The sequence below is a fragment of the Myiozetetes cayanensis genome, unplaced genomic scaffold, assembly GCF_022539395.1.
Source record: "Myiozetetes cayanensis isolate MyiCay16 unplaced genomic scaffold, myiCay2020 scf6-25, whole genome shotgun sequence".
Taxonomy (NCBI): domain Eukaryota; kingdom Metazoa; phylum Chordata; class Aves; order Passeriformes; family Tyrannidae; genus Myiozetetes; species Myiozetetes cayanensis.
The window spans coordinates 62,677,023-62,703,647 of NW_026087853.1; the positions used below are offsets into that span (position 1 = coordinate 62,677,023).

Sequence of the window (26,625 nt, forward strand, 5' to 3'; positions counted from 1 at the left end):
GGGCCTGAGGGGCCCCATGGCCGCGGGCCGGGGACATGGGCGAGCCCGGCGGGGGCGGGCGGGGACACGGCCCGGGACCGGCACCGGACCGGCACAGGGACCGGGACCGGCACCTGCATCCAGCGCACACGGACTGCGGGAGCGCGGCGCCCCCGCTGAGGAGGCTCCGGGCACGGACCCCCCCGGCCCCGCTGAGGAGGGCGCGGAGCCCCCCGACCCGCGGGAGGGCCCGGGGCACACGGAGCCCGCCGGCCCCGCTCGGGAGGGCCCCGGCACGGCGCCGCTCCACCCGCGGCGGGATGCGAGGGACGCGGAGCCCCCCGGCCCTCAGGAGGGCCCGGGGCACACGGAGCCCCCCGGCCCCGCTCGGGGCTCGGAGCCGCTGGACCCGCCGCGGGACGCGGAGGACTGGCCCGTGCCCGGCCATGCGGAGCTGCCGCTGGTGCCCGCCGAGCTCCGTGCGCGGCTGCTGGACCGGCGCGACTACCGGCGGCGCGCCCAGGCGGTGGAGCAGCTGCGGCGGGCGCTGGAGGGCTGCAGCCCGGCCGCGCTGAGCGCCGCGCCCGCCGCCGCGCTGCGCGGGCTGATCGCGCTGCTGGACGCGCTGCTGCGCGACCCCAACTTCGCGGTGGCGCGGGGCGCGCTGGAGGCGGCGCGGCTGCTGGCGCTGCGGCTCGGGCCGAGGCTGCCCGCCGTGCTCGGGCCGCTGGTGGCCGCGGCCGCGCGGGCGCTGGGGGACACGCAGCCCGCGATGCGCAGGGACGGCGCCCGGCTGCTGCTGCGCCTCATGGGCGCCGCGGGGCCGCGGGCCGTGCTGCGCCTGCTGCTGCAGGAGCGGCTGCTGCGCCACCGCAGCGCCCGGCTCCGCGAGGAGCTGCTCAACACCTGCACGGCCGCGCTGCTCACCTACCCCGGCGAGCAGCTGGACCTGCCCCGGCTGGCGGCCGCGCTGGCGCCCGCGCTGCTGGACTCGAAGCGCAGGGTCCGGCACGCCGCGCTGGAGGCGCTGGCGGCGCTGGCCGCGGCCATGGGCTCGGGCCGGACGCAGGAGCTGCTCGGGGCCGTGGGCGCCGCGGAGCTGCGGGCGGGCGGCGCGGGGGCCCTGCTCGCCCTGCAGGCGCGGCTGGCCAGGAAGGCGCTGCCCAGGCTGGGCGAGCAGGGCTGTGTGGAGTACGCGCTGCCCCTGCCCTCCGCCGGGCGCTGCCGCGGGCGCTGCCGCCCCCCCGGCGCCGACACCGAGTGGCTGCTGATGGGCAGCGGGACGCAGAGCGCTCGCTGCGGGTGCCCCGCCGGGGAAGAGGCGCCGCACGGCCCCGGCTCCGGGTGTGCCGGGCAAGCGGTGAGCCCCAGGAGAGCCCTGAGCGCCGGCAGAGGGAAGAACAAGCTGCCGTGGGAAAGCGAGCTGGCTGGAGACGGGGAAGGTGGCTCGGCAGTCAGGATGCCGTTCCCGAAGGGTGTGGAGCAGGTATGTAACTCCCTGGCATCGCTCATCCTAAGGCATTTCCAAGGGGAGGTTGGAAAGTTGTCAGAGGCTCGTTAAGTGGCAGATATTTGGGAGGGATGGCTGATTTATGGGCAGGGATCTGTGCACTCACATCGGTCTGGGAGGGCAAGTTTGGCAGTTCCCTGTGTCAGATTTAACCAATCAACTTATCACTTATTAAAAAGAAATAAATGCAATTTATGAAGTTACTGGGCTCCCTGAGGTCATGTCTTAGGCCTGACCACTGTGTCGTAGCTCTGGCATGCCAGCAGTGACAGATGAACCCCAAGAAATGAGCACAAGAGTGGGGAAAACACAGCCTTTGTTCGTATATTTGTGTTTGAGAGCATCTGCCTGACTGCTGAGAGGGTCCTGAAGCTGTCTGGGGGAGAACTGACCCGTTCCTTCAGCTCAGGCTCTGGAGTGGGGCTGAGCTAGGGCTCTTTGACTGCCCTGGGAGAAACCTGGAGGATGCCAAATGCCTGGATGGCTCTTGCTCCTCAGGCTGATCCCACTGGGAAAATTGTAGGTCAGGCTGGAATAGCAATTCTGATGGAGTTTTGATTTGATCGCTTAGCCAGTCAGCAGCTGGAAAGGGAAGGAGTCTCTGGAATATTGTCCAGTTGGCTTTGCCTTTGGCAGTGGTGCTAGGACACGTTTTGGGTACAACACCCATGTGTGGTATCTGTGTGTGGTGGGGTTTCTGTGGTGGTTGGGGTTTTTATAAGTGGACATATTTTATTTGTCTCCTGAGATTGAACTGAAGCAAAGAGATCCCAGGAAATCAAAGGCTGTGCAGAGGAGATTCCTCCTGCCACGTTTACGTAGTGAGAATTTAATTCCCAGTTGCTTGGTAACTTGTTGCTGTGCTGGATGATGTCACAGACAGTGAGTGCTCCTCTGCAACCAGGCTGTTAGGAAACTGTGAGCATAAATAAATGTGAGTTAATGTTTCTGTACTTAGAACCTCAACGTTCATGTCTAGACCCAAATGCAGATGTGCTCATCCCTTCCTTGGTGTTTGTTACCTTTAATTCAGGCTCCTAAAGAGATCTGTGTCTTTTTGGGTTGATGAATCAGGCAGCTGAGTTCCTTTGGAGTATCTACAAACAGGGCCTGGACACCAAGATCCGTAGGAAACACCTCTGGAGCAAGAGGGCTTCTCTTTTTGCAGCAGTTTGGCAGTATTAACTAAAGCTTGCAGAAATATCAGCTGCCAGTGCTCTCCAGGCAGGCTGGGCTGAGCCCTGTGCTGCTGCTCTCTGTGGTTTTCTGAACACAGGGCAAGTTAACACAGGCACCAGAGCCTGGCTGGAGCTCAGAATGGGGAAGGTGCTCTGGAGATGGTTCTTTTCTAACAGAAATTAACCTTTCGTACACCTGCTTGTGTTGTGGTTGTGTTTATCCTGTAAAGTGGGGGGAGTGCCCGAGGTTTCCAACCCTGGAGAGAGGGAGAGATCAGCAAGTCACTGGTGGATTCTGTTTTGTTGATATGCAAAGTGTATTTAGAGCTGGTGTCAATCATAGAGATCATGGAATATTTGGGTTGGAAGGGACCCTGAAGATCATATTTCAAACCCCTGCCATGGGCAGGGACACCTTCCACCAGCCCAGGCTGCTCCAGCCTGGCCTTGGACACTTCCAGGGATCATGGGGCAGCCACAGCTTCTCTGGGCAACCTGTGCCAGGGCCTGCCCACCCTCCCAGCCAAGATTTCCTTCCCGACAATTCCCTGTCCTTGGGACAGCCCTTCTGAAGTGAGATTGCCATGAGCTGTGTAAATAAAGCTCCTGTGCTGGGGGCAGCCAGAAATCAGTGTGTGTGGGAAGGCAGCCCTGGGTCTCCCCTTAACTCCCTTCAGTGAGGTAAATTCATTTATCATGCATGGAATTCTGGTACTTGACTTGACATTTAAAATATTAATTATTAATTCAGACATTCCTTTGAAATGAATTTGCTTAAAAATTAACTTTTGGAGTCATTCTGTGGCTGAAGGGATGCATGGAAGGAGTTTAATGTTTAAAGCTGTTTTCCTGCCGGGGTTTTTAGGGTCATGTTACACAGTGGCTGTCCAAGGCCACGTCTAGACTTTCCTGATCAGATAAGATGTGAAGTAAAACATGTGTAAGTTAATGTGTACTAAAAATAAAAGGTAGATAAAGCACAGGGACTCCCAAGGGCTTGGCAGCTTCTGCTGGAGAGTTGTGGATTCTCCATCCCTGGAAGTGTCCAAGGCCAGGTTGGACGGGGCTTGGATCAGCCTGGGGTAGTGGGAGGTGTCCCTGCCCGTGGTGGGGGGTAGAATGAGATCAACTTTAAGGTCCTTCCAAGCCAAAGCATTCCATGATTCCATGATTCTGTCAGCGCTGTTAAATTGGGTTCTTGATGAAACATCTCTCGTCCTGCTGTGACCAAACCTCCTGGTTCTCCAGTGGTTTCCCAGCCCTGCCATCCATGAGGGGTCACAGCAGTGAGTCCAGGAATGCTGCAAGCAATCCCACATTCCCTTCTGAACTCTCATCTTCTCTGACTCTGGAATGTGATCCCAGGGGCAGGAATGCCAAGGCTCCATCTCTTTTATCCCGACTGGGATAACCAGGAACAAAGCCCGTCCCCATTTCCCTGCTGTTCCGTGTCCCCTGTGTGGAGGGATCCTGGTGTCTCCCAGAGCCTGCTGTGCTCTAAGCACTCATCCTAAAATACTGCAGTGAGAGTCTAATCCCTGCAGGCCGCTTAAGCAGCTTTAGCCCTGGCTCTCAGGGAGGGGATTTAATGGGGAGCTTTGGGGCATTTTGGGGGGTTTGCTGAGGGTGCCTCCGGCTGGAGACTTGGACACCAATCCCATGGGAACCTGGGAAGTGTTGGCAGTCAATCACAGCGTGGGTTTGGAAGGCAAGATAAAACTGTGGTTGTTTTTGTTAAGCACCAACCCCCTCCCAGGCCCAGGGAAGGGTTTCCCCCAAGAACCAGTGTCCACACAGCTGTGGACCTTGGAGCTCAGCTCCCTCTGGGAACTGCTTGGCTTTCAAAGCCCTGAATGGAAAACCAGGCCAATTCCTGCTTCATGTATTTATTTACTGCCAACAGGTACCTCATGTGAGTTCATTTTCCATTTTTAACGAGAACAGTCTCAGAGGGAGTAGAATGAGGAATATGTAATTAAAAAGTTTGAATTATGAGGTTTGTTTTTCTCCTTGTTGGCAGGATATGGGGGTGGAATTTTGACCTAAAGATTTTGTTGAAACTTAATGATTTAACTAATTATTTAATATTGTCTGTATTCCATAACCAATCCTATTTTTCTGGGTGACAGAGTAAATGTTACAAGGACTTAAAAACAATTAGTGTGTGCTCGTGGTTCTCCTCCCAGGTTTGAAGTTCTGTGCTTTATTTTGTGATATTTTTGTGAAACCCCATCACAGCATTAGTGAAACCCTTTAAAGATGCTGACCCAGAGCATTTGGCTGCTGTTTGTCTGACCCACACATTGAACTTTGAGGACAATCTGTGAACTCCCCCTGAGGTTTCTCCTGGAGCAGGGAAGGTTTGGCAGAGCTGGGAGCTGTTCTGGGGGTCTCTCCCTGTCCAAAACAACTTGCACTGTGTGGGCCAGCCTATGGATTGGGGAGATCATGGAATTGTGGGCTCATGGAGAACTGCACTTTCATATTCGAAGAGTTTCTGTGAAGTTCCCAGTCAGAGAATCCCGTTTTTGTGGTGAACTGAAATGTTCAGTGAAATGAAAAATAACTATTTTTATAAATTATGTATTATGTAGGTGTTGGAGTACAAATCCCCCATTCACAAAGCAGGATGGGAATAAAGGAGTTTTCAGGCTGAACATGGTGCTTTTTTTTCCAACACTGAATAAATATTTCCATTTCTGCTCAGACTTCTCCTTGTGCAGCCTCGTCTGTGAAAGGGGAGAGCGGAGGAAATGCAGCCTGGAGATGATGTAAATCACTGATGTTCCTAATTAAATCAGTAACCTTCATTTAAAACATGATCTCTTCCTTGCTGAATGCTGCTGCTACTGAGATTTTCCCCTTACCTTTGCCCAGTTCCCAGTGCAGGCTGCTGATATCCCCAGGTCCAGCTTTGAGACTAAACCTGAAGTTTGCACAGCTCAAGTTCCACTCTGGCATTTTGTTTTCTGTTGAAACACTCTCACATCTAATGTACACAATTCAAAATGCCAACATTTATGTTAAAAAAAAATAAAAAAAAACCCTCAAAATTTAATTTTTAAAATTTAATTCTTAACATAGAACAATTCTCTACCAGTTTATTTTGCTGTTTTTTTCTCCCCCTCAGTGTGTGAATAATGCTAACCTGTTTTATTTTAAGACCTGGAAAACAACTAAAATGCTTTCTGATGCTTCAAGTATTGGAATATCTGGGAGCAGACAACCTCTACCAAGATGTTTTGCATTTAGCAGTGCTGTTTGTGCCCTGCTGTTTGCCAGGGCAGGGAAATGTGCTTTCCTTTCACACACAGCTTGTCTTCCTCTTCCCCCCAGTTCTCTGCATCCAATGATTTCCTTCACTCCCCAAAGCTCCAGCCCCCCCAGGGAGTCCCAGCCAGTGAGGAGTTATTTTTTAACAGAAAAAGAGCTTCCAGGACTTTATTGCAGAGCAGTGTGGAAGTGAACTCTGGCAATTCTTCCGTTTGTGCTGGTGAGTGTGAGCGGGGGGGGTTGAGCTGCCTGTACAGAACAGACCCATCCATTTTGGTGTTTCAGTGGCCAAAAGGCTCCTGAAGAGCCTGGGCAAGACCAGACCTGATTTGCTCTCTCCCTGTGGCCCTTTCTGAGCAGCCCTGAGGCCTTGCCAAGTTTGCTCACTTGCTGTGTTTTGGGGTTTTTAGGTGTTTGCTTCCCTTTATTGTCACATGCTCAAAGAGGCGATTGTTTTGGGGTTTCTTTTGCCCCCTTACAATTCCCAGTTGGAGCAGGGCCCTGGAGGAACAGCCAGTCCTTTCCCTTTTTCCCTCTGAGCTGTATTAGGGGGTTGCTTAGAGACTCTGGAATGAAATACTCTCAGTGTATTTGGATTTTACACTCTGAGCTACACAGAGTCTTTAATTCACCAGGAAATGTTGTTGTGCATTCTTTGCTGAACACCATGTGTTTCTGACCCAGCCGTCTGTGTTTGCTCCTGGAAGGTGCTATGGACTCTCAGCAGCCCCAGAATCCAGGGAAGCACGGAGCACTTGGATACCCCCAGGCACGTGGGAAGGATGGCTGTGTGGACTCGGAGTTACAGTTTTGGGGGCTGAACAGCTGTCAGCAGGACAAAGGTACGTGGGCTGTGACAGTGTCCTGAGTCAGTGCATGGCACTCTGCAATTGTCTCTTCATTTCTTTGCTGCCTTAAGAAATAAAAACTGTTACTGAAAGGTTTTCCAGTCCCTGTTCAGACATATTTGTGCCTCCTCCTTTGTATTTTCATTAGTGGTTCATTTACAGCTCCCACCTTTGATATTTGACTATCAGGGTGTTACAGCACCACCTTTTCTGTAAGGGAATCAGAACTGTGATCTACTTGTGTCATCCTTTTATTTTAAATATAGTTCTCTAAAACAAGCCTGAGAAATAGTTTAAGGCTTAAACTCACATTTGGAGGGGCAATGTAAAGTACCAGATTTGCCTGCTTGGGTAAAACCTTCAGGCTTTGACAGTCTAGACGGTGTATCACTGCACTGCAAATTATTACTATGGTGTATTATTTAATTTTAAGTTATTTTTATAGTGTATTCTTTAATTATAACTTATTGTGGTGTATTATTTAATTGCAGATTTTTATGGTGTCTTGTTTCCTTGTAAATCGTTATGGTGTGATATTTCACTGTGAATTATTTTTGTGGTGCACTGTTTAATTGTAAATTGTTATTATAAGAGCTGATTGTCACAAATACTGTTCTCTTTTCCTTTGCCCAGTTTCCTCCAGCCTGAATTTTTCCAGCAAGACGCAGAGAGGGTTTTGCACTCAGGCAGAGCCCACCATGTCCTTCCAAGGCCTCAGTGCCAGCCAGGGCACCTTCATCCTGCCCTCCTGCCCTCTGTCCTCCCCCAGGAACAGCCCCAAGCACCTCTCCTCTCCAGCTGCATCCCCAGGGAAGGCCCAGGACAGTCCCACGAGCCTCTCCAACTCCTGGCCTCGCAAAAGCTTCGAGGGGCTGCCTCAGCCTGGCTCCCAGAAGCAGCTGCTCAGCCAAAAGCCAGGAGACAGCACAGGTAGGAACATTCTCAGTGTAATGGAAAGGGACTTGGGGGTTGGATTTTGAGGGATTTCAAGCTGTGGATGGAAAACCCCCAGTGAGAGGTGAGAGGGAAGGGGGCAGTGCCAGGAATGGGGGGCATTTACAGCTGCCCTGCTCACATCCCTGCAGGCTTCTCCTAAAAATGAAGCCTTTGCCATAAAGCACCCTGTGCTTCAGCTCTGCTTTTCTCAGCCCTGCTGTGCCAGGGAAAGGGCTGTCCTCAAAGGAAAATCAAACCAGCCCCCAAAATCGAGCACTTCTAGAGACAGCCAGGAAGGAACACCTGCTGTTGTCAACACCCCAATGAATCCACGGGCAAGGAAAGTGTTACTCGTGCTCTTTGTCTTCACTTGAATCATGGAATCACAGAGTGGTTTGGGTTGGAAGGGACCTCAAAGCTCAGCCATGGGCAGGGACACCTTCCTGCAGAAGGAATTGCATTTGGGATGGACATACCAGACTGCCCCCACTCAGAACAGCTTGTTAAAACCTGGTTACAAACAGCTGCATCTCCCATGAGCAGATTTGGTGCTGATTTCATCCCAGTTCACACTCACATGATGTTTGTGCTCTGATTTCCTGTCTGGAGTCCTCATGCACACGTTGGTGAACCTTGCTAACAAGCTTGAATAGTTGTAACATTATTTAATTACAGTTGCTTAAACAATTCATCCGATTTCTTTCGAACTCTTGCTAAAGGCAACCTTTTTTTAGGTTAAAAATATCTCTACTCTTTGTTTAGTTTAAATTGATTCCTAATCACTCAGGAGGCACCTGTAAACAAAGTAACAGCTTCCACATCAAATGAAAGAAATCTGTTTGAAATTTCATCTTCTTTGAGACTCATATTGTGTGCATGTGTAGAAAATCTCTAACAATGCTTTGGGAGTCACCTGTCCCTGGAATGTGCCTTTATTTTGGAGATGTGGTTGTCCCTTGCTGATTTCTCTCTGTTTTCCATATGCATTTCAATTTTTTTGTTGTTTTTTTTTTGAGTGACTGTGTTGTTACAGAATTACAGGTGAGTCTGTTAGGGCATGAGTCTTTTGTTGTTCATTAGGAAAGGTAATTACTTTTTAAAGGGACTAAAGGGCCAGGAGGTGGGCTTGGATGATCCATGGGAGTCCCTTCCAGCTCAGGCTGTTCTGTGATTCTGTGGTTCTGTGTTGGTATGCACAGGCATGAAACACTAATTTATAATTTCTTAAAGGAAGGAGGTGGTAGAAGTGGAATAAATTGGTAACTGGGGCTGCCCAGCTGTGTTCTGAACACTCATTTGGTGGAGAAGCAGTTCTGGGTGTGAGTGAGGTGGGAAGCGTGCCCTGGGGCTGTTGGTGCCCCCCTGACAGCTTTCCATGTGTTCCCAGGGGAGAAGGTGCTGGACAAGCCCCCCCTGCAGCTGAAGGCCAGGGCGGTGAGAGCCCCCCCCGGGCGGCGGGGCCTGCCCGTGCCCCCCATCCCGGGCAGGACGGGGCACAGGGACAGCGAGGACAGCGAGGGCTCCTGCCTGGGCCAGCGGGGCAGGGAGCTGGCAGCGGGGCTGGCACGGCTGCACCTGGATGCTGAGGAGGTGGACCAGCAAGAGGTGGGTAAAACACACTCCTAACAGCGCTGTCCCATCCCTGGAAGGGGCCAAGGCCGGGTTGGACGGGGCTTGGAGCAACCTGGGCGAGTGGAGGTGTCCCTGTCCCTGGAACTGGAGGGGCTTTCAGGCCCTTCCAGCCCAAACCATTCCCTGGTCCTGTGACTGTGTGTTGGGCAGATTTGCTGGGGAGAACCTGGGGTCCCACTGTGTGTGCTGTGAGCCCTCAAACCCTTCCTTTGGTCTGGGAGAACACGTAGAGCAGGTGATGTATTTTGCAGGAATGTGTCCCGGTGCTTTGGGAAGTGAAGCGGGGATGCAGCATCCTTAGGAAGTGCATTTGCTTGCAGGATAATTACTCTTGTGGAGTAAAATGCTTCCCAAGGGATTGTTTTAACAGGCATTGCTCAGTGTAGATGGTGGTCACGTTGGCCAGCAGGGCCTCGAGGATTGTTGGAGTGGACACTCAGAAATGTGCTTTATTTAGCTCTTGGCTTTTCCCCGTGCAGTGCTCCCCCTGTCACCTCTCCCTGCCGTGCAGATGCAGAACTCGCTGCGCTCCCTGCGGAACAGCGCGGCCAAGAAGAGGGCCCAGCTGAGCAGCAGCTTTGCCGACCTGGAGAGCCCCGAGCCTGCAGCGAGACTGGACCTGTCTGGGGACTCCCCCTCGCAGGGCTCCTCCCCCAGCGAGAGTGGCATTTACAGCCAGGACTCCCTGCCCTCCCCCGTGCCCACCCTGCCCCGGAGGAGAGTGATGTGAGTGCCACTCTGTTACCTCAGCTGTTACCCTCACACAGGCTCTGCTGCTCTTGGTGAAAGAACAATAGTAAATTATATTGCCTTTATATAAAATTGCTTGGCTTAACAGCTTGATCTTTCTCGTTGTGAATGATTTTAATATCTAAAACTGCAAGAGTTGCATTATTAGGTTATTCCAGGTTTTTTCTGGCTTTTAAGGTGAAGGAGTTCCCGTAGTAGCCCAGGGCAGGGAGGCACTGCCAGGGGAGGTAAATATTTGATGAAGACTTTGCAGAAGGGACATGACCCGTGGCTGAGCAGGGGAGGGAGGAGGAGAATGAGTTAAGAGCAAGGATAAGGTTGGCTTATTATGGCCTGGAAACTGAAGAAGGAATGGGTTGGGTTCTGTGAGAAGAGCAAGACAATGTGGATGTTTCTTATTGTGCACAAGAACTGTTTCCATTTTATTGCTGACAGATAATTGTTAATTTAAAATGCCTTCACAGAGCTCTTCTAAATGGGAGCTGTCTGATGACACATTGTAAAGGGCAGTAACCAGTTGGTTATGAGCACTATAAACTGTTTTTTAATAAAATAAAGAAGTTTCTCAGGAATTTGCCAGTCTCAAGGCCAGTGATAAAGCTGTTTGTAACTCTGATCTGAAGATACCTTTTATTTTTGTGTGTACTAAATACATCTTTATACAGAATCATAGAATCCTGGAATGGTTTGGGTTGGAAGGGACCTTAAAGATCACCTAGTTCCAACCCTCCCTTCCATATAACTGACATACAACTGTATTAGTAGAACAGAAAGAAGGAGAGGCAATAAAAGAGGAAAGGTTTTTGAGGCTGGAATGATTCACAAACAGAAGGTTTTCACAGTTGTGAGCTCAGAACCAGTTTATATTCACATCCCTTCCCTATATACATCACTGCTGAGTCACAGTTTTATAAATAGTATTTAAAATACCACATTAAAGTGCTGGAGTACCTAAAAAGTCAGGGCTGTAAACTGCTGTATGTCCAGGCAAGGCCCTGCCCTGTCCATTGGGCTGAGCTGGATGTTTTACAGGATCCCCAGAGCCAGGAATTGTGGCCTAGCAAGGAGGAGAGGCAGTGAGAGTGACTTTGGAGAAGTGACAGGATCCATTCTGGATGACACTGGAAGCTCTGGAATGTTCATAAAAATGCCAGAGAGTTTAGCTCAGATGGTGGTTTGTGAGCACTGGAATAAGTTGGCCTTGTCTGTTCACAAAATCTCTGTGGTTGGGCAGCAAGAACATGGGAGTCTGGTGTGTTTGCTTTTGGAATGATTTGGTTTATCTCCTGATAAACTGCCATGGGAGCTGGATATGATATTAGTGATGTTCCTGGAGCATGGACCTTCCTTTGGATCTTAAAATGGAGTGCTTATTTGTGTGTGTTTTAGCCCCAGCAGGACATGGAGCAGCTGCTGTTTCCCTGTGCCCTCACCCAGCTGGCCACAGAGCTCTGGGCTGAATCATCTTTAATATTCATAGAATCATTAAAAAAAAGGAAATGCTAGTTGTTCTTGTAGATAACAGCATTTTCCTGGGAAACAGGAGCAGCTGGGAACAGCTCATCCCTGGGAGTGACAGAGGGATTTGGTCACTCTCCTTTGCCAGGCTGGAACCAGCATCATCGATCCCCAGGCCAAACAATTCCTTACTTTTTGAATGTATCCCAGATTTATTCCTGGTGTAAGGTTTCCTCATAAGGGTTGTCTTCATGTTGTTCTTCATAATGGACGTGCTCATCAGATAACTCCTACTGGATTCATTTTCCTTTCCAACCAAGTGTGGATATTTGTAGAAATATTTGTCCAGGGAGAAACTGAAATCTATTGTTGTTGTTGCTTTAAAGTGTTTTTAGCTGGGTTCTGCCTAGAATGGTACTTATAAACTGCATTTATTTGAACAGGTCAGACACCTTTCCACTGCTTGGCATCAAATCCCACCCTGCAAAAGCATCTCCAGTGAGGAGCAGAGCCCCAGCCGTGGCAGAGCATCACTCCAGCACAGGTGTGTTCTTGGCAGTGCACGCCTTGTTCGCTGAGGGGACGCAGAGGCCACTTGATGTGGCTGTTCTCGCTTGTTCCCTGAGCTCACATCCCTTCAGTGATTGAAAAAAGGTCAATTCTGGGTGCTTTGGGGTCAGACTGGGGTTCTGGTGGTGCTCAGGTGAGGAAGGAGCTCCAGGCTTGCAAGCAGTTCAGTTCCTGCTGGGAAACTGAGGTACAGTGGGGCTTGAGTTCTACCCTGACAGGGAATTCTGCAGATTCCTGTCATGGGCAGAAACTTGTGACTGTTGGTGGTCAATCAGTTTGGATTCAGCTGGGTGGGGGAAAGGAACTGGGGGAGCTGTGTGCACAGGATGCATTAGGACATGGGCTTCCCAAGGAATAATCAGAGAGCAAATCCCACCTGTCCATGGCAGTCCATGCTGTGGTTAATGGTTTTGCATTCCTTGGATGAAAAGACCTTTGTGAGGAGTTGACCTTCAGTGGAAATTAATGAGCAGCACATTTATTTTGCTTATTGAGCCAGTTAATCAGGCCCTGGCCCTGCTGGGAGGGAAGAGCTGACAGCCTGATAAGGTCACGGAATCCCAGGATGGTTTGGATTGGGGAGACCTCAAAGCCATGGGCAGGGACACCTTCCACTAGCCCAGGCTGCTCCAACCTGGCCTTGGACACTTCAGGGATCCAGGGGCAGCCACAGCTTCTCTGGGAATTCCATTCCAGCCCCTCCCCACCCTCCCAGCCAGCAATTCCTTCCCAATATCCCATCTGTCCCTGCCCTCTGGCAGTGGGAAGCCATTCCCTGTGTCCTGTCCCTCCATGCCTTGTCCCCAGTCCCTCTCCAGCTCTCCTGGAGCCCCTTTAGGCCCTGCCAGGGGCTCTCAGGTCTCCCTGGAGCCTTCTCTTCTCCAGGTGAACCCCCCCAGCTCTCCCAGCCTGGCTCCAGAGGGCTCATGTCAGTGTGATATGAAGATCCTTTGTAGGAGTGTTTAATAAATCCTGTTGGCTTCAGCAACTTGACAATACACTGGTTCAAGAAAGTGATCACTTAAGATATTTTATTCTTGTAAAAGGTCATGAACATGTCCCAAAGCACAGACATGATTTACATGTGTGATGTTTCTCCTTCCAGGCCTTGCAGAGTCCGTGTCTGGTTTTGCACTGAAGGATGATTTGGGTTTCTTGCCTGGAGACGCCGTGGTGGTTGTTGGTAAAGGTATGACAGAACCAAAACTACCTCCTGTGTCTCACTGAGTTCTTAAACTGAGGGAGAACGTGCCTTTAGAGAGTGGGAGAAGAAGAATAAACTCCATTCAAGGTTTTAGATGGTAAACAATTCCCAGTTTAATGGGAATGTGAAGAACTGTTCTTGAAAGGGTTACAGTTCCTGGACAGACAATTCCATTCACGGCAGAGGAATGGAACTGGATGAGCTTTAAGGTCCCTTCCAAGCCAAACCATCTGTGATCCCCTGCTCTGCCTTCCAGGTGTTTTTGGGAGCCCCCCTGCCCGAGCTCACAGCCAGTCCATGCCGTGTGTGGCCAATGGGGATGACCGGGGTGTCAGAGAGGACACGGAGCCATCCCCAGGGACCCTGGGGAGAAGCCTCCAGCAGAACAGTGCTTCCCATTTCCATGCTGAGAATGACAGACAGGTGAGAACGGCAGGGCTGGGATGCCATCTCATCCTGCTTTTAGAGGTGTGAATGCAGCTGGGCACAGCCACAGTCTCTGTGTCCTGGGAACAAGAGTTCCATTAAACAGCCACGGCCATCCAGCTGCTGCTCCCTCACTTTCCTCTTGGTTCTCCCTGGATATTTTGCAATTGGCCTGTCAGAAGCTTCCCACTTAGCTCAGAAATCTCCAGAGAAGGGCTGCAGGAGGGAATGGAGCTGGAAAACATCCTCTGACTCCCACAGCACATGGAGATGTGGAAGGAGGGATGGGCTGGGTTGGATCAGGTCTTGTTTTCTCCAATAGTGAAATTAAACTCCATTCATAGGGTAGTTTACAAACTATCTGAATATCTGCCCATAATCTGCTGTTTGTTAAATACTATTTACACCTGTAAATGGAGCAAGAGTTATCTGAGTGAAGTGGGAAATGGAACTCAGAAGTTGTTCTGCAAGCCTTTAAAATAACATTTTAAGATGACTAAAACTTGAAGTTAATGATAAAAAGTGTCTGAATTTTCTGATTTCCACTGAAGATACGACTCCTCAAGGGGGGTCAAATTAGAAGGAGTGAAGGGAGAGATGTATTGAAAGTTGCTGAGATTCCTGAGGAGCAAGAAGTGTCATAAACACGAGAGGGAGCAGGGTCAGCTCACACTGGTGGAAATGTTTTCCATGCTGACCTTACCAACATCAGGAGCTGGGGGATGAGCTGTTGGGTAACTTGTGCATGAATTTTTTGCAGATAAAAGTGACCATGTCAAAATCTGCCCAGGATAAGCTGAGGAGGAAGAGAAGAGAAGAAAAAAAAGAACTCAATCATAAAGAGCATCAGGAAGGCAAAGACCTGGAAGGGAAGGAAGAAATCCCTTGGGAAGGGCTTAGACTGAGTATGAGTGAACCAGAGAGACTGACAGCAGAAAGTGAGGATGAGGGTTTGTCCTAAATGAATATCCACTGTTAAAAGCTGCTGGAATGGGCAGTAGGAGTGGAAATAGTGGGTTTTAACTTGTTCTGCTTTGTCGCTGTTGTCATTTGGACGTTTCTAGGGTTTAATCTCTGTGGGGATATTTTAACATGGCCAAGAAACGGAGCTTTGTCCTTAGAAAATGTGGCCTTGAATCCTTCTCTGAGAAGAGCTTCCAGTTTGAAGAGGTCAAAGTGTTCCCCCTTGCTGGATTCTGGTAAGCTGGGACTGTAAAATTTGGGTATGTGGAGTGGGAGAGCTCCAAAGTGCAATTTATTTGTGCAATGGACAGTCCTGAGGTGCTCTGGAGCATCAATACTGTGGTGGTGGAGGGGATTTAGTTCATCACTGGGGATTCCACTCATCCTCTAATCTGTTAGGAAGGTGTTTGAAACATCAGAGGGTTTTTATTTGTTCAGCAACTTGAATAATGTAATGTATTAATGACAAGTGGAGTCCCTTCTGTCCCCAGAAAAATCATTTCTTGGTCTGTTTGGGCACTGAGTTGCCTTTAAGATGTGCAGTAGAAAGACTCTGAGAATAGATGCTCCTTGGTGCTCCAGGGTCTCCAGAATTTCTCAAGAGGCTCTTAGAGGTTGTGTTTCAGCACACTGGGCATCATTTTCACACCAAACAATCCACTGCATGTGTGTTTGTGACTGCAGTGGTGGTTATGTGCAAAAAAATTAATTTATATGAATGGAACCAAATCATTGGGGATATCCCATCCCTGGAAGTGTCCAAGGCCAGGTGGGAGCACCCTGGGCTGGTGGGAGGTGTCCCTGCCCATGACAAGGGTGGCACTGGATGGGCTTTGAGGTCCCTGCCCACCCAAACCCTTCCACCACTCCGTGTCTCTGGGAAAGCCTGCTCCCTGCAGCAGCCATCTGTACCTCGGGGTTCTCGTATTTCCTGCTCTGTGGGTGACTGAAGCCCTTGGGAAGCTGTCACTGCCCGTGGATGTTGTGCCCTGCAGATGAGCCGTCGCTGGCCCCGCGGGGCCGGCCCAAGGAGCAGGGCCCGGCGGTGACGCCCGGCCCCGAGGTGCTGGACCCCTCGGAGCTGCAGCCCTTCCCCAGGCCCGACACTGCCCTGGCAGAGGCCCTGGCACTGCTGGCTGACGACGACTGGTGGGTGCACAGCAACCTGGGGGGCTGTGGGAGCTGCTCAGGGGGAACTGGCTCCCAAACTCAGCCAGAGGGGCGTAGCAGCACAGAGGGTGAGGGGGCTGGCAGTGACACGGGACAAAAGGGGGGTTTGCAGCCCAGCTGCAGCTTACACTGAGCCTTCAGGGGCTTGTACAGGTGTCTGAGTCTAAGGACTGTTCTGGAGAGGCCCTACCAACACCTTCCTGGTGCCTTCTGTGGAACAGAAGCCCCTTCTTGGTGCTTTCTCCCTCTGGAATGTGGTTCCAGTGCTGCTGCCTTTGATTTGGGGGAGGGAAGAGATCCTTTAATCGCCACTAGCAAAGCTGGGAACAGAACTGTGGGACACAGCTGAGAGACTGCTAGGCTGAAATAGTCCCACATTAAAGGAAAGACTCTTTTGGAAAGGGTTTCCTACGTTATTTCTTCCCTGGGAGGGTGGGCAGGCCCTGGCACAGGGTGCCCAGAGAAGCTGTGGCTGCCCCTGGATCCCTGGAAGTGTCCAAGGCCAGGCTGGAGCAATCTGGGCTAGTGGAAGGTGTCCCTGTCCAGGACAGGGGCGTGGAGAGATAGTCCCTTCCAACCCATTCCATAACTCCATGATTGTCATTGCTTTGTTCTACCATCCAGTTTGTTTGCTGTTTGATTTCTTAGAATTTTAATATTGTCGTGAAAATTTGCAAGTTGTTTGGACGTGAAACAGTATTTTTTGTTGCACCCAGGGAGAAGAAAATTGAGGGTCTGAACTTTGTCAGGTGCTTGTCTGCTTACCATGCCCCTGTTCTGACTGCGAAGCTCCACGAAACAAGCTTGGCTGTGGCTCAAGAGGTTAAATTTTCCTATCAGAACATTCCACTGGCTATACACGTATATATATGTATTTTATAGCTCTCTGAAGTGAACTGTTATGTTCAACTGTGGTGAGTTTTCCTCTACTACACAGTCTCAAAAGAGACTGAAAGCCTGTAGATTGTAACTTTATAACGTTTTTATGGGTATCTATTTTAATTCTCACCCATTGTGAATCAAGTTAAAAATTTATTTCTCCGTTGTTTTAACGTTTCTTTAAAATGACAAAGGGGAACATGAAGCTTTGTTTATGTTGAAGTCTATTTTATCACCATTATTCATTGTTTTTTGGGTCTTTCCTGTGTGCAGGTCAAGAATTTACGCTCAGGTGTTTCTCGAGCTGCTGTGGTGTGTTTAGGGGATTTGTTCACCCACCTGAAAAAGAGCATGGACCAAGAACTAGATAATGCAGTCAAAGTCCTTTTGCACAAAGCTGGGGAATCCAACACTTTTATAAGGGAAGAGGTAGACAAGGCACTGAAGGCCATGGTTAATAATGTGACTCCAGCACGTGCACTTTGTTCTCTTATAAATGGAGGGCAAAGGTAATTCCTACACAGATTTCATAAAGAAATTGCTTGTGAATAGAGTCAATTTATATGGGCTTTTTGAAAGGAAATCAAAAATAAAATGGACAGGAATCGGAAAAGCCAGCTCTGTTAAATCTCTGCCCAGGGCAATGTTTGTTGGGATAAAAGCCCCCCTGTTCCTTTCTGTGCTTTATGTGAGAGGTTGATTTTGGAGCTTGGTGTATTTTCTGGCCATTTTGCACCACTTCAGTAGCTTTATTTGCTGTTACTGCAGTATTTTTAGGAAGCTGCTGTTTTGCTTTGCCTAGTAAAGCTCACGTAACACTCTCATTTCTCATTTGCTCTGCAATCAAATGCTGTTTTGCCCAGATTTCAGCACCCTTCTTTATTCAGAAAGCTGATTTATAACTCACAGTTCTCTAGCTGCAAGCAGCTTGCTTGGTTTGCTGTTCCTCCCTGTACTGGAGCCGGTTCATACCTGTGTGTCTGCATTTTCACTTCCTTTCCAGTGGAGGTGGCTGTCATTTTCTGGAGTCCCTCAGACACGAGCCTCCCTTTCTGCCTGCCTGCTTTGCTTCTGGCCTGAGCTCCCCTCAGGCTGTAGCAGGAGTTATTTCCCTTCTTCCCCTTGCCCTTTTCAGTCTGTTTTCCCTTTCTTTCCTCATTCACTGACCATCAATACTTAAATCAAGCTCTGGTGCTTATCTGCTGTCTGTCACCACTTGGTGACATTTCACAGGCTGCATTTCTCCTCTTGCCATATTTCAGGTGCTCCATTCTAAATCAGTCCTTGGCTTCCTGCACAGCTCCAAATCCTCACAGCTAGTCAGGATTAAAATGTTTTAGTTCCTCCTTTATTTCCTGGCAAGGGGAAGCTGGTGGTTTGTGGAATGCATGGATTCAGTCTCCTGACAGCCCCACTGCAGTGACCTGGGCTTTAAACTGAAAGGCAAAAATCAGCCTTGGGATGGATGTCTCAGCTCTGGAATTGTCCAGGGCCAGGTTGGAGCAGCCTGGGCTGGTGGAAGGTGTCCCTGCCCATGGCAGGGGGTGGCACTGGGTGGACTTTGAGGTCCCTTCCCACCCAAACCAGGCTGGCATCCCATGATTCTGTGAATAGAGGCAGCAGACAGCGACCACCCCAGCCTTAGTTCAGAAGCCAGTGTTTGAGCAGGGATTAATCTGGTCACAGCTAGGAAGCCTTTTGTAACTCATGGGATACAATATGTTTTTAATGGATAACACATCAGGGGATGGCCTAAAGGTGCAGCTTTGCTAGTCCTGGCTTCAGGAATCTCTGGCCATGCCTGCAGCAAAGGCCCTGCAGCACACGGGAGCTTCAGCTCTGCAGGCTGTGACAGGGAATGTGGGAATAATTCCAGTGGGAGGTGTCCCTGCCCATGGCACGGGGTGGAATGAGATGGGCTTAAGGTCCCTCCCAACCTAAACCAGTCTGGGATTCTGTAATTTTTATAATAATTTGTAACTATTCTATGAATAATTAAGCCCATTGTTGTTTGCTTTTGGGAGGTGCTGCTCTAAAGGCACTGCACCACTGCTGGGGACTCACCTCTGAGCAGGTGCTTGATCCAGGAGCATGATTCCAGGGCTAGGGCTGAAAGGGATTTTACTTCAGGAATTTACAAGCCTATTTCTTGTCTGTATGAATGTGTTTAAGGTGTCCTGTGCACACAAAAATCTTTCCAGCTGGTTTCCATGGGCCATTCCTGGGGAGCAGGGCCTTGTTCGCTGTGTGAAGTGAGGTCTCAGCCTCACAGTTCTTGTTGTCCCCTCAGAACGTGCAGCAGGAGTTAGAAACTGCCCTCAAAGGAGGATTTTCAATCCCAGTATAAAATTGGAGAGGTTTGAGTTTTCAGACCTGTGTTCTTGAACACAAGTGAGATCAGCAGGGACACAGGATTTACATAAAAGGCTCATTAGCTGCATGAGTCTGAAAGCTGGTTCTGGCTTTTTTTCTGGTTTTCATCAGCACAGCTGTTTATTTTTGACAAAACAGGGGCCATTAGACTTGTGCAGGATCTTTAGAAGTCAGCAGAACTAGAATAGTCAATGCTTTATTCATTTTACATTGATATGAAGTCCCCAGGATGTGTCCCTGAGCACAGGGACTTGTTTTCCTTATAGCTGATGGAAAGAACACATAGGCATGTGCTTTCTGAAATATTGTACAGTTAATTAAGGAAACCCAGCAATTCTAAAATCCCCATGTCCCTGGCAGTGTCCCTGCCCATGGCAGGGGTGTCCCGGGATGGGCTCCCCACGGTGTGCCTGCCCTGGGAGTGCGGTGGGCAGGGAGCGCTGTGTGCAGCCCCTGCCCGAGCTGTCCCTGAGCGCTGCTGTCCCCTCAGCCACCTGCACTCTGCCGTGAGGAGATGCACAGCCCAGCACCTGGCGGACATCGTGGAGCGCCTGGGCCCCGAGCGCATCCTGGCGGGCCCCAAACCCTGCGCCGAGCGGCTGCTCCCGGCCACGGCCAGGTTCGCTCAGGACAGCTCCCAGCAAACACGGTGAGTCAGCCTGGGGTGAGCGTCCTGGGGGGCTGGAACCTGGGAATGGCTCCCTGGGTGTGCCCAGAGGGGCTGGAACCTGGGAATGGCTCCCTGGGTGTGCCCAGAGGGGCTGGAACCTGGGAATGGCTCCCTGGGTGTGCCCAGCAGGACACAGGACAGTCACGGGATCCTGAAGGGTGGAAACAATCCTTAAGATCATTAAGGGTGGGATGGGGCTTCGAGCAACGTGGTCTACAGGAAGGTGGCCCTTCCTTGGTGGAACTGGATGGGCTTTAAGGTCCCTTCCAAAACAAAGCTTTGAGTCCAGCTGATATCCCAGCACTTCCAGGTTGTTAGGATAGTGTATGTGGCAGGAATTACCTGAATACCTGGTGCTGCTGGACACACCCTGGCTGCAGGAAGAAGAGGGGCTCACAGGACATGCTCTGCTGGGCACAGAGGGAGTCATGGCACTGAGATCCACACTTGGATCTGCTCCAGACTCTGATGGACAAGGCTGGACCATCCCACTTAAAGGCAGCTGCAGTGGAAGGCTCTTGTCATTGATTTGCTCAGTTGTTGGTTAAACAGTGATCCTGGAGCACAGTGATCCTGGAGCATCTTTGTGGGAGCATGAGAAGGGTCTGGTTACACATATCAACAGCAATACTGGAATCATGGAATTGTTTGTGTTGGAAAAGCCCTCCCAGCCCATGGAGCCCCCTGTGCCCGATGCCCACCTTGTCCCCAGTCCAGAGCACTGAGTGCCACGGCCAGGCCTGCCTTGGACACCTCCAGGGCTGGGCACTCCAAACCTCCCTGGGCAGCCCCTGCCAGGGCCTGACCACCCTTTCCAGGGAGAAATTCCTGCTGCTGTCCCACCTGAGCCTCCCCTGGCCCAGCTGGAGGCCGTTCCCTCTCCTCCTGTCCCTGTTCCCTGGGAGCAGAGCCCGACCCCCCCCCAGCTCCCCCCTCCTGTCAGGGATTGCAGAGCCAGAAGGTCCCCCCTGAGCCTCCTTTTCTCCAGGCTGAGCCCCCCCAGCTCCCTCAGCTGCTCCTGCTGCTCCAGCCCCTTCCCAGCTCTGTTCCCTTCCCTGGACCCAATCTTGCTGCCCTTTTATATTTAGGAATTACACAGCATAATGCCCAAATTCCAGAGCCATCCCTGTTGGTGGACATGGGTGTCCTGCTCTGCTCCTGCAGGTACTATGGCCGGAGGATGCTCTTCAGCATGATGGCCCACCCTGAGTTTGAGAAGGCCCTGGAGAAGCACATCCCAGCCAAGGACCTGCCTTACATTAAGGAAGCTGTTGGCAGCCTCCGTGAGAAGGTGTGTGGGAAAGCTCTTGTTTAACAGCTGGGACAGGTAAAGGTGTTCTGGGGCTTTAGCTGTAGACAGTCTCCAGCACTGCAGCCACGAGAATTCCCTGTGATTCCCTGAATTAATGTTGTACCTCTGTGCAGGGTCTGGGGGAGATGCCATTGGACACACCCTCTGCCAAAGGAAGACGTTCCCAGACTGGCAGTGTTGGACATTTGAGATCGTCCCCCACTTCCAGAGATGCTCTCAGCGTCCCAGACAGGTAATGACCTCCAGTGGTTTATCCTGGGAGGAACTTGACCAGAAGAGAGTGTACAAATATCCACACAGGGCTGGGAAAATTAAACATTCCTGTAGGAAAAGGAAAACTGTGACCTGTCCCGTGTTAAACTCTTAAATATAGTGACTGGTAATTTTGAAGTTAATTTGTCTGTTGACCACCTATGAAATACACACAGCACACAAACCTCTTGGAATTCACACTATGGAATCACAGAATCAGGGAATGGTTTGGGTCAGAAGGGAGCTTAAAGCCCATCCAGTGCCACTCCCTGCCATGGGCAGGGACACCTTCCATGTTGCTCCCAGCCCTGCCCAGCCTGGCCTTGGACACTGGGATCAGTTTTCAAAGTTCTTTGAGAATAAAGACTTAAGCTACAGTAAGTTTGGAGGTTTTTTTGACCCGTTGATGGGAGGGAAGTTCCCAGCTCTTACTGGTCACAAAACCAGCTGCATTTGGAGCAGAATGGATATGGGACTTTGGGAACAACAATTACTATTGGGTGGTTTATTTTTAAATCACTGTGTTTACAGTGAAAGATTTTCTGTTCCCTTCTGATATTTGCACTCAGATGGGAAGAGAATGTCTGGGATGAGACTCCTGTTCCAGCTTGCTCCTGTGCTCACTGAGTGACGTGTTCCTTCCCCACAGGGACGGCACAGAAGCCCGGGAGGTGCCACGGAAAGCAGCTCCTCGCAGTGCCCTGGAAAGTGAAGAGTATGTTAAAGATGTTGTAGGTTTGTTGAATGCCAAAGACTTCAGAGAGAGGATAACTGGCATCAGGCAGCTGCTGCTGGACACAGAGAACAGTCCAGGCCTGGTGGTTGCAAACCTTGTGAAGGTAACTGTAGGAAAAGGTTGGATTTGAGAGGTCTTTACAGTTGCGTCACTGAAGGTTTCCGATAGAAATCCTGACTCCCTCTTTGAATGGCAGTGGTTAACAGAGAGCTTTGAGGAGCAGGGCAGGACTGGGGGAGATACAAAGGGAGAAAGGAAGTAAATAGAAAAAAGCTGGAAGTTTTCACTCAGAGAAGGCACTTTTGAACTACTGCCCAGAGCAGCTGTGGCTGCCCCTGGATCCTGGAAGTGTCCCAGGCCAGGTTGGATGGGGCTTGGAGCATCCTGGGCTGGTGGAAGGTGTCCCTGCCCTTGGCAGGAGTGGCACTGAATGGGCTTTAAGGTCCCTTTGCAACCCAAACCGTGCTGTGATTCCATGAGTTCTGCAATACTGTGTGCTGTGTCCATGCCACTCTGGGTAAACATCAAAATACTGGATAGGTTGTAAAAAGAGCAGCAAGGATTAATCAAGATCTGAGAAACTGTCTCTGAAGTGGAGTTGTGGATTTGTTTGTGTGGGAGAAGGTGGGGAAAGTCTTTATTATGGAAAAGCTCAGGATGAGGATCCTGTCTGGTAGGAAAGGAGACCTTTCTTTAGGAGAAAGAAGAGGTCCAGCAGCTGTAAATTAAAGACAGGTACAAGGAAAGCAAACCCAAGCTTATCCTCCTACAGTGCTGTGGAATTCTACTGTGGAACTTCCCAGTATCTGAACTGTGAATGGTGTGAAACCTTTCAAGCACTGTCTGTGCTAAACAGAGCCATGTCTTCCCAAAAATCCTGGCTTGCAGGAAATTTTAGTCCTAGGGAGTTACAGGTGGCTGGTGTACCTGCAGTCCATTGCACAGCAGGGATTCAGATCAGATGAGGTGAGAGAGAGTTGAATGAATAAAGTATTAAAATATCAAATGCTGCTTTATTTGCTCAAAAAACGATCTTGGGTGTTTGCATGTCACAGAATCCCAGAATGGTTTGAGTCGGAAGGGATCTTAAAGACCACCCAGTTCCAGCCTCTGGAGATGTCAGAGCCATGTTTTGTCAAGATGGACAATTGAAGTGTAACAATAGCTCAGGAAATGTACTCTCCATCTCAGACATTAATTCCTAATTCCAAGAATGCTGTCTGGATGCTTTTCCAGATCTTTGATGCTTTCAAGCCTCGCCTCCACGACTCCAACAGCAAAGTGAACCAGGTGGCTTTGGAGACGATGCACAAGATGATTCCACTGCTCAAAGACAGTTTGTCACCCGTGATCAACATGTTAATTCCTGCCATAGTAGACAACAACCTCAACTCCAAAAATCCAGGGATTTACACAGCTGCCACAAACGTTATCCAGGCTCTCTGTCAACACTTAGGTGAGTAATTGACTCTCTTAAGCTTAAAGAGTTTTAATTAAAGTCTAATTTGAAAGTGCCACTCTTTCCAAGAGTTTCGCAGGATTGTTACTCTGTGTAACGAATCACTGGATTTATTCTCATACCTTTTAAGCCACACAAGGCATCCTGTATTTCGTCAGTAGGTGGTTTGGTTATTTTTCCAGAGCAGCTGTTTGTTGTGGTGAAGGGGCACAGGTTGCCCAGAGAAGCTGTGGCTGCCCCTGGATCCCTGGAAGTGTCCAAGGCCAGGCTGGAGCAACCTGGGCTGGTGGAAGGTGTCCCTGCCCGTGGCAGGGGTGGCACTGGATGGGCTTGGAGGCCCCTTCCAATGGTTCTCTTAAGAATATGTTTTTATGCTCTTATTCCCTTAAATCTGTCAGTGTGATTTTTGAAGCTGATATTAGTAAGATTCTTATTTACATTTTCCCCCACTGTGTTTAATTTTCCATTTAGAGATTGTAACCTGTTCTGCTCTTTGCCCTCAGACACCTCTCTGCTCCTGCAGCCCTTCTGCACAAAGGCCCAGTTCCTGAGCGGGAAAGCCAAGCAGGACCTGACAGAAAAGCTGGCTGGTAAGGGGGGTTTGCTGGGCTTGGTGGTCTGGTACCATCTTCATCGGGGGAATTAATTGCAGGAGGGTGGTGGCTCTGTACCTGGAATGTATAAATATGTATCAGTATCTTAAGGGTTTAATTTACATTTAAATACCTTAGGTATTTAAGTATCTTAAGGATTAAGATGTATACATTGCTTAAGTGTATTATAATTTTAATAGGGAATTGCATTCCCTCTCCCAGTGATAATTCTTTCATGATCTTTCCAGGAATCCCAGAATGGTTTGGGTTGGGAAGGGACCTTAAAGCTCATCCAGTGCCACCCCTGCCACGGGCAGGGACACCTTCCACCAGCCCAGGGTGCTCCAACCTGGCCTTGGACACTTCCAGGGATCCAGGGGCAGCCACAGCTTCTCTGGGCAGCCTGTGCCAGGGCCTGCCCACCCTCCCAGCCAGGTCTTTCTTGAAAAATGCTAAATTTTCCTGTTTTAAGTGAGCAGGGAATGTCCTTATGGGAAATACTCTTGACCCAAACATGTGACTTGGCTTCCTTTCAGAGGAATTCTGTGTGAAATGGAACTAAAGGACACACTGGACAGTCTGTGCTATATATATATATATATAATATATATTCTGTGCAGGGCAGGATTTGGATTAGATGGTCCTGGTGGGTCCCTTCCAGCTCAGGATATTCTGTCATTCTATGATTCTGTATTTACAGGATAAGGCTACTTTTTCCCTTAAACTCCAGTACCTACTGCTTATTTCTGAGATAAAGAGGAAACTGGAAAAACAGATGTGTTAGTCTGTGAGAAATTAAGGCCCTTTTGAGAATCCTAACTAAGAAAAAAACTTGAAAAAACCTTCACTTCTTTTACTTGTTTTAATTTAATGGAAAATGGTAATTGTCAGCAGCACTGGGGCTACGGTGTGAACTTCTGGAAGAGGATAAAAGGGGTGTCTGTACAGAAATCTGGAATGTTTTATGGGAACAGCGATGATGTTGCAACACCAAGCTCTTGTACAGAGCAGCAAGGAATCATCTGCAGTGTGTTTCAGTGAGTGTGTAAGTTCTGAAAGGCTCCCTGCTGTTTGCAGAGCTGGTGCCGGAGCTGTACCCGCGCAAGCCCCACGCTGTGGAGCAGAAGGTCCTGCCTGTGCTCTGGCCCCTCCTGGGGAACACGTCCAGCAGCGGCGCCGGGGCCGGCGGGAGCCTCCGGACAGCCACGGCCCGACTGGCCAAAGCACTGTTTGCACAGATGGGGCCCAGCCTGCTGGCCCACGCTGCAGCACAGCCAGCACACGTCAGGAAGGCTTTGGAAGAGCTTCTGGAGACAGGAACGTAAAGTCACCAGCGCTGAGGGTGAAACTCCACCGGCCGCCTGGCCCGGGCACGCAGACGGGGACACGGGACAAGGTGGGAACATCCCTGTGTCGAGCATGCACAGTGCTGGAGGAGCTGCTGGGACAGCCTGTCTGAACGGGGCAGGGTGGGGCTGGCTCCCCTCCCTGCCCCCAGCCCATCTGTGCTTCTCTTCAGAGGATCCAGCCCAGGCCCCTGGATTGCTGGTGAACAACCACCCATGGTCACATCAGCGCCATGCTTTGCACAGAGGAGTGGAAGAGAACCCTGGGCACAGGGATGCAGAACCACAACGTTCTGTGTGCTGTTTGTGAAGAACTCGTGTTTTTGTACCCACTCAGGCAGCTGTGCAGTATTGGCTGGGCAGGAGCCACCACTCTGGTGGGCCCTTCTCCTTCCCCAGCCATGGGCTCTGTACGCATTGGACATGGGACCTGACAGGATAGATAAATAAATAAAGGGATTTATTTCTGTAAAGGGATGTATTTCTGTGAAGGAATGGGGTGGAGTGGCTGCTGGCAGATAGGGACTGGGAGTGCTGGTGCCAGCAGCTGAACGTGAGCACGGGTGGGCAAGAAGGCCGGGGGCATCCTGGCTTAGATCAGGAACGGTGTGGCAGCAGGACCGGGGCAGGGACTGTCCCCTGTGCAGGCACCCTGCAGCCACACCTCAGATCCCGTGTCCAGCTCGGGCCCCTCAGCTCAGGAAGGACCCGGAGGGGCTGGAGCGTGTGCAGGGAAGGGAACGGAGCTGGGAAGGGGCTGGAGCAGGAGGGGCTGAGGGAGCTGGGGGGGCTCAGCCTGGAGAAAAGGAGGCTCAGGGGGACCTTCTGGCTCTGCAGTCCCTGACAGGACACTGCAGTGAGGTTGGGCTCTTCAGCCGTGCCCGCAGCGAGCGGAGCAGAGGAATGGCCTTAAAACGACACCGGGGAGATTCAGCATGATACTCGAGACAAGTTCTTCGCTGAAGGGGTGGGCGGGGGCTGCCCAGGGAGGCGTGTGGCGCTGGGCTGTGGCGGCGGGCGGTGGTTTGGTACTGAGGGCAGCATTGAGCTGCCCGCTCCCGAAGGTCTGTGGCACCCTGCGCTGCTCGGTGTCCCCGCGGGGCTGTCC

General features: G+C 50.7%; 1 protein-coding gene across 4 annotated transcripts; it reads left to right on the forward strand.

Moving 5' to 3' along the window:
* The first annotated feature begins 5 nt into the window (after positions 1 to 5).
* Positions 6 to 25,990, forward strand: TOGARAM1 (TOG array regulator of axonemal microtubules 1). 4 transcript variants are annotated; one of them, XR_007631456.1, is made up of 22 exons: positions 6 to 1,465; positions 6,004 to 6,160; positions 6,648 to 6,782; positions 7,422 to 7,718; positions 9,112 to 9,329; positions 9,868 to 10,082; positions 12,008 to 12,108; positions 13,240 to 13,323; positions 13,595 to 13,761; positions 14,525 to 14,714; positions 14,829 to 14,963; positions 15,723 to 15,876; positions 16,614 to 16,719; positions 17,050 to 17,285; positions 19,640 to 19,798; positions 20,984 to 21,110; positions 21,245 to 21,363; positions 22,033 to 22,222; positions 23,356 to 23,575; positions 24,082 to 24,168; positions 25,249 to 25,567; positions 25,691 to 25,990. XR_007631456.1 is itself a non-coding variant. In XM_050335705.1 (21 exons), the coding sequence occupies exons 1-21, from the start codon at positions 17 to 19 to the stop codon at positions 25,494 to 25,496; spliced, it is 4,794 nt and encodes a 1,597-aa protein (XP_050191662.1). In that variant the 5' UTR covers positions 6 to 16; the 3' UTR covers positions 25,497 to 25,990. The 4 variants fall into 4 exon arrangements, 3 of the variants coding, with proteins under 3 accessions (XP_050191662.1, XP_050191663.1, XP_050191664.1); XM_050335705.1 differs by having other exon boundaries at positions 25,249 to 25,990; XM_050335706.1 differs by having other exon boundaries at positions 14,525 to 14,702; positions 25,249 to 25,990.
* The last annotated feature ends 635 nt before the right edge of the window (positions 25,991 to 26,625 follow it).

Coding starts and splice junctions, on each gene's coding strand:
- TOGARAM1 (XM_050335705.1), top strand. CDS start 17: ATGGCCGCGGGCCGGGGACATGGGCGAGCCCGGCGGGGGCGGGCGGGG. Junction 12,109..13,239: donor AGAGCATCACTCCAGCACAG/GTGTGTTCTTGG, acceptor TTCTCCTTCCAG/GCCTTGCAGAGTCCGTGTCT. Junction 14,715..14,828: donor AGCAGAAAGTGAGGATGAGG/GTTTGTCCTAAA, acceptor GGACGTTTCTAG/GGTTTAATCTCTGTGGGGAT.